The following is a 14060-nucleotide window of genomic DNA, read 5'->3' as shown; positions in this document are numbered from 1 at the left end:
CTGCTGCTAATGAACACAGGACAGGCTCTGGCTGGGGCTGCAACACTGATAATCAGCAGGCACAGGATTTATGATGACTTTGGACTCACCCTGCCTTGGTCAGCCCGATTGCTCTTCATTAGAGACCCACAGTGTCCAGGACAACCTTGGCAGACTGTCGTGAGGACAGGACTGTGAGGCTGTCAGAGTCATGGGCTGTCTGCGCTGCTCTAGCTCCTGCAAGGAATTGGGGAATAGAGAAAGAATAAACTCTAGATGTCTTCCCCCTCACCTGGACCTAGGAAGAACAGTGGACACTTTCCTGTATACCTATACAAAAATCCTCATGCAGTATCTAGACCATTCACGACCCTGGCAAACTTCTCCTCGCCTGTGCATCAGAAGCGAGTTACCAGTGGCTACAAATGACAAAGCTGGAGCTAAAACCACCTTCACATCTCTGTCCCACCAAAAGTCAAAGAGAAGGGGACAGTAGGGGAAAGGTCCTGTCTCCAGCTAAGTTCTCCCAGCTTCTCTTTCTACCAAGGAAGACCTAGATGGCTTCTTGCTCTCACAGCCTCAAACAACTTGTTCTCATAACGCAAAGCCTGTATGATCCAGGACCAGTGTTAAATACTTGATTCCAAACAGCTGGTCCTAGGATGCCTTGACTAAATGAACCTTGGCCCATTTAGATACACACACACACACACACACACACACACACACACACACACACATTTATCTTCTTATGTGTGGAGATGAATCCTCAGGTCCATAGTAAACGCATGACACGAAAGTGCAAGGAACTCTCTAGAGGAGGGAAAACTATATAGGAAGAGTAGAGATCAAGAAAGAGTACTGGAGACATGAATATGGGGTGTGTGTGTGTGTGTGTGTGTGTGCGCACGCACGCTGACTAAAAATAAATTAAAAAAGATAACGGTGAGAAGGGTTTGGAAGATAGTTTGGTTGATAAAGTGTGAGTCCTGGGTTCAATTCCCAACATGCACGTAAAAAGTCAGGCACGGTAGTGTGTGCTTACAATCCTAGCACTGGGGAGGCAGAGACAGGAGGATCCCTGGGGCTCAATGGCCAGCCAGTCTAGCAAGCCTCAGGTCCTCGTGAGCACTCTCTCAAAATTAAGGTGGAGATCAATTGAGAAAGACATCTGATGTCATTCTCTGGCCCCCATATACCACACACACACACATACACACACACACACACACACACACACACCTTGGCCAGAGCAAGTATTCAGTAAATTATGAATTATTTACACCTTCTCACTATGCTCCAACTACACCCAACACAGCTTCCTTGCGTGACTCAGAGCCCTCCCCATCAACACACCGACCACAGAACTGCCTCAGCTCAGCTCAGCTTCACCTCCAAAGACACCAAGAGGCTCACCATCATGGACAGCAACAGCCTCTATTTCCCCACCAAACACTGTCAATCTTACCTCCAGGTAGATGACAAACCCATTTTCTTCTTTCTGGCAATACAGCTTTAGCTGAGCCCTTATGCCAGCACAATCTTTCTGATCGGTCTTCCTGTCTTTAGATGATCCTTCTCCATCCATCCTCTCCACCTTCATCCTGTGATCTTCCTAAAACTGGGGTCTGAGAAAATGGGTCCCAAACTCTTGATGGCTTCTCACTAAGAGTAAGTGTCTCGGCACAAATTGAGGGCTGGTGCAGTCAGCTCCCCTCAACCCCACCCCTATTCTTAACCCCACCTCCTAGGTTAGTGGCCCCTCTGACTATTTTCTTACTTGTACGTGCCACACACCAGTTCAAAATGAGAGTGATAGTTATCATTAAAGAAGGTAGAAAGGTCCCGTGTACCTTAGACCCTTTTCTCTAACAACTCTACAAGTTTCCAACAAAGAAACCAGAGCTGGAGAAACTGAACAATTTTCCCAGGGGAATGTCCCAGCTGTCAAGGAGATAACAGAGCATAAGCCTGACCTCTGAACTTTGCTTAGATGCTCCACACTCCAAGAGATAACCCACCACCACCTTCACCTGGCTTGCCCGCTCAGAATCCAGCCTCCTGAGGCTCCTTCCTTATACCTCACTTTGGGAACTGATTCTATTATAGGTTCTTATTCCAGCTCTAGGCACACACCTTTGCTTGTGCCAGGCTCTAAGCCTATGGCCAGCAGAAAAGGAACAGTCTCTGTCTCCCTACCCAGAAAAAATGGCTTCTGCCTCTACCTTAGGCCCTGAGGCTGCTGCAGTCACTGTCCCCTACTTAGATCCTCTATAAAAATCAGACTTCTTATCTGTCAGTCAGTGGGCTAGCGCATTCCTACTACCTGAATCTGTGGAGATCACAACCCAGCATTCTGTACACATACTGGCAAGTCAGGGCAGGAAACAAACCCCTGCCGCATGCTGGGTCCCTTCCCTTGTATCTCCCAATACTATTCCAGTGTCATAAGGAGCCACTGGATCCTGCTCTTCTTCCTCTCCCTTACTTGCTTCTCATGACAAGAATAGCTTTCTTTAATCTCATAAGAGGCAATTTAGTCCAAGCTCTGAGCTGAGAGAAAGCTGGCAATAAATAATCCTGGAATAAGTATTCTTACACTTCCTCCAATTGGTCACTAATAGGAGGAGATGGCCACATTGGAGCCCTTTCTGTGCTGCTGGCCAGGCATTCTGGGAGCCTCCAAGGCTGCCTTATAAGGGATGCTCTGACAGAACCAGAAGGGCCCATCTCTGATCTCTACCTGCAGGTTTCTCATGGGGCCTGACACCAGATCCTTATGAGTTCTGTTCTCTGCCCATGACATGAGCTGGGTTCACAGAGATGTGTGTATGGGGATAAGAGCCCTTTATGGAACACTGTGTGTGATTTACATCAAGACCTGCCTTCTCATAGCACTTCATTGCTGTCATCCTTACTGTGGACACCAGGAAACTTAGTGTCTTAGTTTGGGTTCTACTCCTGTGAAGAGACACCATGACCACAGCAACTGTTATAAAGCAGACAGACAGGATACTGAAGAGGTAGCTGAGAGATCTATATCTGGATCCACAGGAAGCAGGAAGTGAATGTCAACCTAGCATTTGAGCATTTGAGACCTCAAAGCCCACCCTCTGATGATGCATTTCCTCCAACAAAGCCACACCTACTCCAACAAGGCCACACTTCCTAATAGTGCCACTCCCTATGAGCCTATGGTGCCATTTTTATCCACACCACCACACTGAGGCTCGAGAAGGTAAGGAGCTTGTTCCAATTATATAGGTAGTTACAGGGCAGAGTTCCTATGTCCCTTCTGCTGTCCAGGATTTAGGCCCTAAAAAGTAACACTATTCAGGTACTCTGGGAGGTAGCTGAGGAGCCTCACCCATCCTGTCCCAGAATGAGTTTCTCCTCTGTATCCCCCATCACAACCCACTCCAGAAAGCTTTTCTGTATCTCTAACTCCCATCTTGAAGTAGGTCTTTCTATTTTATATATTATCAGTGGTGTGTGTGTGTGTGTGTGTGTGTGTGTGTGTGTGTGTGTAATGATGGTACACACATGGAGGTTGGAGGACAACTTTGTGAAGTTAATTCTCTCTTTCCACCTTTATATGGGTTCCTTGCATTGAACTCAGATCACTGGGTTTTCATAGCCAGCACCTTTATCTACTGAGCCATCCAACCAGCCCCCTTGAAAGAGAACAGGGCTGCAGAGACTCTCAGCTTTGACTTTTACCTATGGTAACCTTACAGACTTGTAAAGTTGGGCAAATGTCTCCATTTGTTTGAGCCTTTGTATGTTCAGCAGCTTTCTGGCATTCAGAAAATGCCCAAAACAATTTATGAAAACAAAACAATTATTTGAGCTCATGATTTAGGGGGATCCAGAGCTTGTCAAGGGGTTCTATTGCCCCTAAGTCAGTGTCGAAACAAAACTATTGACTTCAAACTAAGAAACAAGAGAGAAAATTAGGGTCTCACAAGTCCCTCCATGAACTGACCCCAGGCTGAGGGGATGTCTCACTGGATAAAGCATGAAGACCTGAGTTGGAATCCTCAAATCCCTGTAAAGCCAGGGTCTGTAGGACACATCTGCAATATTCCTGTTGAAATATGGGAGAAGGAGACAGGAAAATCCCTGGAAGGTCAAGTGCCAACTAGTGTGGAGTCCACAGTGGTGAGCAATAAGGGATTTTTCTCTTAAACATGGTAGATGATGGCAGCAGAGGTGCTTCTCTGACCTCCACACTTGCACCATGGCACATGCACTTGCGCTTACATGCACATAAGCGCTCACACACACACACACACACACACACACACACACACCATAGAGCATACCCACCATCACCTAAAGACCTCCCAGGAGACTCTACCTCCTATGACGCCACTACCACCTCCCAAAAGCATCAAGCTGGGCCTTCTGGAGATATTTAAGAACCACACTATAGCACTCAGCTCACCTATAAAATATGGTAGTGATTGCTGTCATCCATCACAGAGCCATGGTAACGATGCCTGCCATATATGAGAGCCATGTGTGCACTCAGGAACACAGGTCCTTCGTACCGTGTGTTTCACATAAATAACTCAATAGTTTTCTCTCTGGTGAAGTTGATCCTCTTGTGACCCTGGCCCTTCCCCTTTGCCTCTTACCTTTCCCCTTCCATGTGATGTGCTCAGCACAACATCTACCTGGTCAGTGGTTTATACTGCAAAAGCTACTTTGCTACAGAGAACACAGAACAGAGAACAAACCAGAAGTAGCAAGCTACAGGCATTTAACATGATGTTCGCATGCTGTGCCAGGCAATGGGACAGAGACTGCTGTGCTTCTGGCCTCCACGAGGTGCGCCGCTCATCTTCCTTTGTGTTTCTCCAGCACTGGACGGATAGTAAGTGCATAATAAGATTTGGAGAAACCGACTGCCCTGGTTGACCTTGGTCAGCCACATGACTGGATTAAGTAGGTGCTGGGAGGTTAGCAAAGTGAACTTCTGGGTGTGTTCATGTAGTAGTTTGGTGAGGTTAAGGAGAGGCTAGCTACCCTGGGTGTAAGTGGCGCTGTCCCATAGGCTGGGGGTCAAAATGGAAGTGGGAGAAGGAAATCAGTTTACCTAAGGTGGAAGGGGAAAGGGTCAAGGAAATGGGAGCAAAGTGTGAGAGGGGGCTTCTCTAAAGATGACACCACCTATGCCTTGCGCACAGAGCTCCCAGGAACCCCTGGCCAGGAAGGCTTCAAGGTCTATCCTAAGAGTGAAAGAGTGTAAGTTTTCCCTCCACTTCCTTTTCTTGACTTGATCTTGTACTGGTCTTGTGTAAGTAACCACAGCTGCAATGAGTTCATGGGTACAATGGCCAGAAGACAGCACTTCACAGTACTTCTCCTCATTTTCCATCTCAAGCATTCTTTCTGCCCCCTCTTTCTGTTCCCTAAACCCTGAAGAAGGGGGCTAGAAGATGATAGAGATATACCTCATTTGTGGATGAACATTCAACAGTTACTTATCTCAACAATCTGACCACTTATGTGTAAGTGCTGCTTTTAAACTCTATTTTATTTGAGATTCCTTAAGCCTCTACCTTCTTCCAACCCCCAACCCTAGGTAGGAGAGGAAGAAGGGAGAGGAGATGTGGACCTCTTTAGACGTAATTCTGCCTGGTTAGGGTCATCAAGTTCTTTGGAGTCAATACCAGTCTCAGTCATCAGGAAATCCAGCAGTCCAGATAACCAGCAACCTTCTTCTTTTTCCGTCTATGTCCTCAAAGCCTTCTCTCCATCAGCCTGTCTCCTTGAAGCCCACACCTTTCCTCTCTCTGGGCTGTCATATTTATACCCTCTCCAAATCCTCAGAATTAAATTCTCTACAGCTGGCAAAGGTCATGCACCTCTCTGATCTGCACAACGCAATTAATTATCAGCTGTGGACAAACTAAAAGCAATTCCATATCCCACATTTGGGATTAAAACAAAAACCTGTTTATATAATATAACTAAGTTTTTTTTTAAAAAAAAAATGAACTTCCACTATAGTTATGAGCCTGCATTACTGCTGATTGCTGCACAAAAGAAGCTTCTTTGACAAATGTTGAAATACAAAGGTTGAAATTTGTGGGTACAACTGTAAAGATTTAGACAGCAATTTGACAAGTTGCCCATTTAAATAGTTCCCTTCCTGGAGTCTCTGACCTCCTTTGTCATGGCTTTTGACAAGGTTTACAGTATCAGATACATTTTCTCTCTCTAGAGCATGCATGGTTCAAATCCAACCAGAAGGCAGTTGGTTGCCATCAAAACCATCATGCCACTATTATACCAGTGGGCACATCTTGCCTGGCAAGTTGATACTATAGTATTCAGGGTAAACCATTAGCTAATTCCATTAATGCTTTTTCTCCTAAAGCCTACATATCACCTTCTAGCATTCTGAAATGTAGCCAGCAGAGACAAAGTTCTCAGTTCAGTTCTAGCTTGATTTCTACAACCTAAGTATATTGTATCTTTGTAATATTTAGTTTTATTATCTACAGTGGGCAACTGAGAACAATGTCAATATCCTATGCTATTAGGGAGGTCCCCATTTCCCACACCTGGTACTAAGAGACAACGTGATTTTAGTGGCCTGAACATAATGTGAAAATATTAAAATTGCATGGAAACAAAAGACTGTTCATTGGGGATACTCAGCTCCCACTCCACTCCCTAAAATAACTTGAAAAGAACTGTGTGACCTTTCCCTGCCCTCTCACTGCTAGAAACATGCTTTCCACAGAAAATCCAAGTGGGTCCAAACATAAAGAGTAGGTGACTAAAGCCCCATGTAACTGCCATCAGAACTGCACCTAAGTAGTTCTCTGGCCTTTCCTGCCTTACACTCCAGGTGTCACTAGGAGAATCTTGTATCAGCTCCAACTTCTGATTCTGAGATACCCTCCAGTGTGGCCTCGTGACTACTCAGAGTTGACCTCTCCTCCCAGGGTCCCCTACCGTCCAACTGGCCTGATTTTCATGATGCCCATCCAGGACTCACTCTTGCCCCCAGAAATGGATACCCCAAACACCCTCAGCAATGCTTTCTGCTCCTTCTACCAAGCATAAAAAGGATGGGGTGTGGTGAATGGATAGTTACCTCCTGCTGAAGCTCCTAATAAAGGACATTTGGAAGCCCAGACACCACTTTCCTTTAGGGCTTTCTCATTACAGACCCTTTAGCCCCTAGCTGACAACCTGATAATTCTCTCTGATCACACAATCTTTGGCTGCCACTGAAACTGCCTTGACACTATCCTTGTAGAAAAGATTCCAGGATAAAAGATGCAGGGAGAGATGCCTAGAAAAGGTGTCTTCTCTCCTGCCTCTTATTTCTTCTCCCTCCTCCCATCTCCCTCATCATCATCATCTATTCCCCCCCCTTCCTATCTCCCATCTCTTTCTCTCCTCTGCCTTTTCTTCTCCCACTCCCTCTCCCAGTCTCCTTCCTCTCTGTCTGGACCCCTTTCTTGTTTTGGTGCCAGAAAGAGCCTACTTACAACAGAAAACCTGAAGAGACATAGTAAGGAAAAAAAAAATACCACTACCCAGAGCTGATTAAAATACCCTATATAATCTAATTTGCAAAGCTCAAATCAGAATAAAAAGAGTTACTCCCATTATTCCAGGCCAATTTGATTTTTAATGAAATTCCTCTGCAAGGTCACCAAGATCTCATCAGGCTATATACTCCAGACCTACCTACTGCCCCCACCTCTCTGCTGCTCTGGGGTCCCCATGCCCTCCCCTGCACCTCATCTCCCTCTATGTCCATAGTTTGATCCTGTGTGGGACAGTAATCCAAGTTAAGGTCATCTGTGGTTCTGTGGGAAGGAGGTAGCAGCTGGCCCCCAGGCTCCATTCTCTCCATTGAAGACCTGTCTTCAAGGCTGGGGTGGGAAACCTGAGGGTTAAAATTAAGTGGACCTCCCCAGCCCCAGCTCCACCACTCATTATCTGCGTGACCCTGAATCTGTTGTTGTGCCTCTCTGATCCTGGTTTCTTTGTTATAAAATGGGACTCTTTTTTTCTGCCCTGAAGCATTGCTTTGTCTCTAGGAGAAGGGAGTATGAAGAACACTAATTGCAGTCCTCCCAGATTGTCAGTGTCAGTGTCCCCCTGTCCACTCAGTTGTGGCTTCCCAAGAACACAGACTATGTCACCTCCCTTCTTCAGTGACTTTCCCCGTGCCCATGCTTTGGGAGCTGCATGGATGCCAGTTCAGCAGATGAGAACAACACTCAGAGTCAGAAAGGGGCAGGTTCCCAGCCCCCAACTTGCCACGGCTATCGGCAACCACCTCAGCTCCCGGTCCTGCAGAGCCTTGTGCTGACGCTCTGGAGAGTGCTAGCATAGCACCCTCAAGCAGTAGACCCAGCATTGGAAGTACTGAGGCAGCTCAGTGCTGCTCTCCTTTCTCCCCTACTGATTCCAGACTCCCCATCTCGATGTAGAGACAGCGCCCGCTGCGGTTACACAGTTAGCAGAATGAAAGAATTTGTGAGCAGATGCTTAAGGTCTCAGCACACAGCCTAGCATCTCACATGTGCAGCAAACTACCTGTTTAATAAAATATGAACCAATAGCTTCAATGGTTGTGGCATCTTGCTTTGAGGTGTGGGTGAGAGGCATGAGCTTCCAAGCGATTTCCAAGGGGGAGACTGTAAGAGCCAACCTTAGAAAAAGAAAGAATGAGGAGGAGGTGGGTAAACATGGCCACCAGCTCCTGCCAAGGCCCTACCAGCCACTCAGATTGCCTGGATTGCCAGGTTGAACTAGAACCATATCACTCCTGAGCAAGTGAAGTTAGGTGGGAGTCTCACACCGAGAAGGGAGGTGACCCTGGTGGCCACGGTTCATCCCCAAAGTCAGCATTGAGATTGAGTAAGGGAGAGGCTGAAGTCTGGAGTCTGAAGCCAGTCCCTGAAAGTCAGAACCAGACTGGAGTCTGATTCTTGGGGTAGCCGCGCTCTGATTCCTGAGCATGAAAGGGACTGCTGACCTCACTGACTGACCACTGTGCTTCTCCCTCCCTAGGCCAAGTCTACTCCTTCAGCCAGCAACCCCAGGACCAAGTGGTGGTGTCAGGACAGCCAGTGACGCTGCTGTGCGCCATCCCAGAATATGATGGCTTCGTCCTGTGGATCAAAGACGGCTTGGCTCTGGGTGTAGGCAGAGACCTCTCAAGTGAGTATTTCCAGACTCTCCCACCCACACACAAAGGCCCAGTGCCTATACTGCCTCACCCCATCTGTTCTACTGTGGAACTCCCATATTCCATCTCCAGTGTCATTGGGGCTCAAATCCCCAGCCAGCTCTGCAACTCTCCGGGCAGCAAAGCCCTGGATCCATATCACTCAGAGCGGCAGGTGCCTCTGCCTGTGAGTACTGATTCCCACTCTGGTGGTCAGTCCTAAACCTAGAACAGCATCCACTCCAGAGGCCAATGCGATCCCTGAAGTCTGATTCCCAAACATCATGGGCTCCTGTTTCTTGGCCCAATATGAATCCTCATTTATCAAGGCATGATCTAGCTTCCCACCCAAGGAGAGAGCCAATGAACTGAAAACTCACAAGAAAGCCTGCTTCTCCCCAGATTCATCTCATGATGGGAAGAGAAGACAGGAAAGGTTTATACTAACTGCCAACCTTGTTCAGCCACCCAGGCAAGCTGCACCATAGGGGCCTCCTGCAGCTGCTACCGGCTGGCGCATCAGCTCTGTAGTTTGTGCCCGGCAATGTCATTTGGTAACTATTTTGCATGGCTACCTCAGAAGCTCATCCAAACACTTTGCCAATCTCCCCTTTCCCAGGAGCACAAAAAAATGCAGCCATCCTCGTGTCACTTGCCCGTTTTGTCATTACTCTGCCCTGAAATAGGTAAGCAAGGGGCTGAGTGCTGGGCTGATATGCATGATGAAAGTCAGAAGGACAGATCTGGGTGTCACTCCCCTGCCATCTGGGAATGTCTGGGGTTAGAGGATGGATGAGAAATACGCATTCAACTGGGAAGCAGTTTCACCTCGTTCATGCTATACAGCTGCAGGAAAATAAAAAAATCAAAAGTGCGCTCAGAAACACTGGGGCTGGGAAATTAATATTTTAAAATGTGAGTTATGTCTTGCCAAAAATGTATATTGAAACATTATAGCAACGGTCAATAGCAGTCACAGGGCCTAATGCTGCAGCACAGCTGAGCATAGATAAAATTCCCAAGAATATCTCCAAAATATACTGTGCTGCCGTAAAGTTTAAGTGTTATGGGAACCAGCCAACTTCAGAAATGCTCAGCTCCGGTACCCTAGAGAGATGAAGGAATTCAGCAACCCTCCCATATGAGAATTGCTTATGCTCTGGGCAGCTATGAGCCTGGACCAAGACCCTGACTGATGAAGGGCTCCTGTCTGGGCTCCTGGTCAAGGATTATCAGTCTTTTATCAGAATATTGTCTCATCAGGTCAGTGGCCAAGTGGAGGTCTCAGATCTCTAGAGAAAGATCATAGAGTTGTCATCAAGGCACAGATAATCGCATCTCTGATCTGATGTTCCATATCTGGTTCTCTAGGATCAAGGGTATGGGTGCTGGGTGCTAAAGACAAGTTGATCTAATGGCTTTGGCTGGCTTCCTCTCCAGCCTGACGGAGTCACTAGGGAAGACAGGCCGTGGACTCTCTCCTACAGAGCCCATAAGCTCAGGCCCCTGAGAAATATCTGCCCTGTATTTGATCATCTATCTCCAAAACACCATCCTGGCAATAATGATAGATTCTCCCAGGCTCCATTAATACCCCTTGTTTGCCTGGTACAGAAGGGACAGAACAGAATACAACTGAATTCAACAAAGATTTGCTGAGGGCTTTAGACAAGAAAACCTAGGGCTAATGTCACAAGGACTCTTGCTGCTCTAGCTCTGTCCTCTTCCATTTCAACCATGTCACCCCACTCTGTACTAGAAATAAATCTGTCACTGACACCTTAGTGTCTTTCTGGTCACCAAGGCTGAGACACCAGAAATAAAATATTTTCCAACACATTCTCTGGGGCATATAGAGCATTTTTCTCCTAAGAAGTACTTCTCAGATGTCTCATGACTCTACGATTGTCCAGAGGGAGGAAAAGATTATAAGCCCCCTTTCCTTGAAAGGTAAACAGAGTAACAATTGAGAAAAAAAAAATTGAGTCAACAATATTACCAATCTCAATGCATGAAACCCTGTTTGCTGCCTCTAAAATTGATACCTCCACTGTACTTCCGTGCTATTTGTACTTTTTTCACGGTGTGGTGTGGTGTGGTGTGGTGTGGTGTGTGTGTGTGTGTGTGTGTGTGTGTGTGTGTGTGTGTGTGTGTGTAGGTGACTGTGCCCATGTGTGTTCTCTTAGGAGTTCTATTGCTGTGAAGACACACCATAATCACAGCAGCTCTTATAAAAGAAAACATTGAATTGGGGCTGGCTTACAGGTTCAGAGGTTTAATCCATTGTTTTCATGGCAGGAAGTATGGCAGCAGGCAGGCAGACATGGTGCTGGAGAAGGAGCTGAGAGTTCTACATCTAGATCCTCAGGAAGCAGGAGGAGAGTGAGACACTGGCTTGAGCATTTAAAACCTCAAAGCCCACAGAGGTACACTTCCTCCAACAAAGCCACACCTACTCTAATGAGGCCACACCTTCTAATAATGTCACTCCCTATGAGCCTATGGGGGCCGTTTTCATTCAAACCATCACACATGTCTTTATAGAACAGGCCAGAGGTCAATGCTGGGTGTTTCCTTCAGTCAGTCTCTAACTATTTTTTGAGACAGGCTCTCTCACCAAACCTGGAGCTCACCAGTTGGCTGGACTGACTGGATGGCAAGCCTCCAGGATCTACTGGTCTTTGTCCCCTATCCTCAACACCATCATGCCCATCTTTTGGGGTGCTAAGGATCTGAACAAAGATTCCCAGGCTTGCACAGCAAGTGCAATACCCACTGAGCCAGCTCCTTAACCCTGCAGATTGTATTTATATTAGCATACATAGAGGATAGAGATGGACATGGTAGCTGATACCTGTAATTATAGCACTTGGGGAGGTTAGTACAGAACTGACATAACTTCAAAGCCAGCCTTCACTACAGAGTGAGACCTGATCTTGTAAAAAGAAAAAAAAAATCTTTACATACATGGTATGCAACAGGCATTTTACACATATTGTCCTGTTTAATCTTCATCCATGAGGTGCTAGCATTTTACTGGTAACGAAGCTGATAAACAACAGAACTAAAGCACCAGGTAGCTGAGCAAGAAAGAATAAGCTGGCATTTGAACCCACGCAACAGGACTAGAACCTAGATGCTCTGTATCTTTGCCTCCTTTGAGAATAGAAAGCAATGATACCATGGAAGGAGCTAGAAATTTCTCAGAAGCTGTGCTCCTGTGTATGTTTTCTGAGGACGCTGCCAATCCTTGAGATAGCATCGAAGCTCACTGCCTAATTAGGCAAATACAAACAAACCCATCACTGATGTTTTCCACAGCTCATGAGAGTGAAATCCTGCTGCTGATGACTTGCAAGAAAAAAAAAAGAAAAAAAAAAAAAAAAAAAAGCAAAACAACAGTTCTATCCAACATGCCTGCAGGGGATAGACCTAATTGCAGAACAGCAGGATAGAAGCTGGGCTGGAGGGCAGGGCAGCCAGCTGCATAGACGCCAGCAGCAGTTGGCAACCTAGCTTCACCTGCTTGGGCTTACTCTTTTGCCCATCAGAAGGCAGGGAAAGTGTGAGGGATGGACAGTACCCTCCTTCGGTGAAGCTGATCCTTGGCAGCATTTCTGATCAGCCCTGCTCAGCTGTAGAGGGCAGGGCCCTTTGGTGTCATGAGGAGGACAGTATGACCTCAGTTGTACAAGCGCCCACAGAACATGCTGCTGGGCCTTTTAGAAGACCATGGTTTCCCACCTCACTGACCAGGAATAGACACTGATGGGTCCTAGCACAGTCACCCCAGGGAGCCTTGTCCCATCTCTCAACTACCCTTAGCTTATCCAGAGTGGGCTCTGAGGAAAGATGGCAACAAGGGTGGAGCCAAAACAAAAAAATGGACCCCTGCACAATCCCATGGTGCAAAGGGTGTGAGGAAAGCAGAACTCAGGTGAAGGGTAGAAGGACAACACCCTGATAGGGCAAACTAAGAGGCTCAGAGCCCAAGACCACAGAGAAAGCGAGGACCTGTCTATGGCCATAGCTGCAGTCAGTGTTTGCATTCAGCCTGCTGGCCGGAGCAACTGATGAATGATTCATCATCTTCAAATTTTTATTTATCTATTATTCATCACCACTGTGTATGTACTGAGGCCCCAAATTCCTAAGTGTCCTGAGTGCCTCCTAAGTGCTTAATCAGGCCCTGGGGCTTGGAGATGGGAGGTAGGAATGCCCAGAAATGGCCCGCTGTGGTTGATGATGCATGGTACCCAGCATTCCTAGATGTCCTGGATTCCTAGGTTCCTGAGCTTCCTGGGACAAAATTTCTCCCCTGAAGTCACTCTTGATCATTTCCAAGTAAATAAATCCCTTCTTCCTTTCTCCTTCCATTTTTTTCTTGTGTGCTCTTTTCTTTGTGAATCTCAGACTCGCTCTCCCTCCCTCCCTTCCTCGCTCCCTCTCTCTCCCACTTCTTCTTCCCTTTCCCTCCCTCTCACCTCCCATGCATCTCCTTAGCAAACATAACTGAATGTGGATAGCAACCTTCCCAGAGCGATACCACATAGCCAGGTCTGCCCACTCAGCATGTCCTATACTTCTGTCTCTAACACTGACTTCTCCCATTTTTCTTAGAACTTAGAACCAATAATACACACACACACGCACACACACACACACACACACACCAGCATCCTGGGAGACTCTTGCTTTTATGCTCCTTTATACTGAGATCAAAGATCTGAGCAAGTGTCAAGGACTCCCACTGCATTGCCTCTCTATGGCCAATACCTATCCCACCACCCCAGCAGCCCCTGAGCTAGGGAAGTGCTACCGTTCTCTTTTCCCTCTGAAGGCCCAATGATTTTAGCCCACGAAATAAATTAGC

The 14060-nt window shown here is 46.8% G+C and overlaps 1 protein-coding gene across 3 annotated transcripts in view; it reads left to right on the top strand.

The window, feature by feature from the left end:
* Positions 1–14060, top strand: part of Kirrel3 (kirre like nephrin family adhesion molecule 3) — a 545774-nt gene that overhangs the window by 443187 nt on the left and 88527 nt on the right. For all 3 annotated transcript variants that reach the window (XM_055601295.1, XM_055601297.1, XM_055601294.1), the window contains exon 3: positions 9031–9180. In XM_055601295.1, coding sequence (XP_055457270.1) covers positions 9031–9180 — 150 coding nt within the window. The remainder of the gene's footprint in view (positions 1–9030; positions 9181–14060) is intronic.

This window comes from Psammomys obesus, unplaced genomic scaffold, assembly GCF_907164565.1.
Source record: "Psammomys obesus unplaced genomic scaffold, mPsaObe1.curated_primary_1811, whole genome shotgun sequence".
NCBI lineage: Eukaryota > Metazoa > Chordata > Mammalia > Rodentia > Muridae > Psammomys > Psammomys obesus.
Note: the sequence above shows the minus strand (reverse complement) of the source record. Positions and strands in the feature narration are given on the sequence as shown.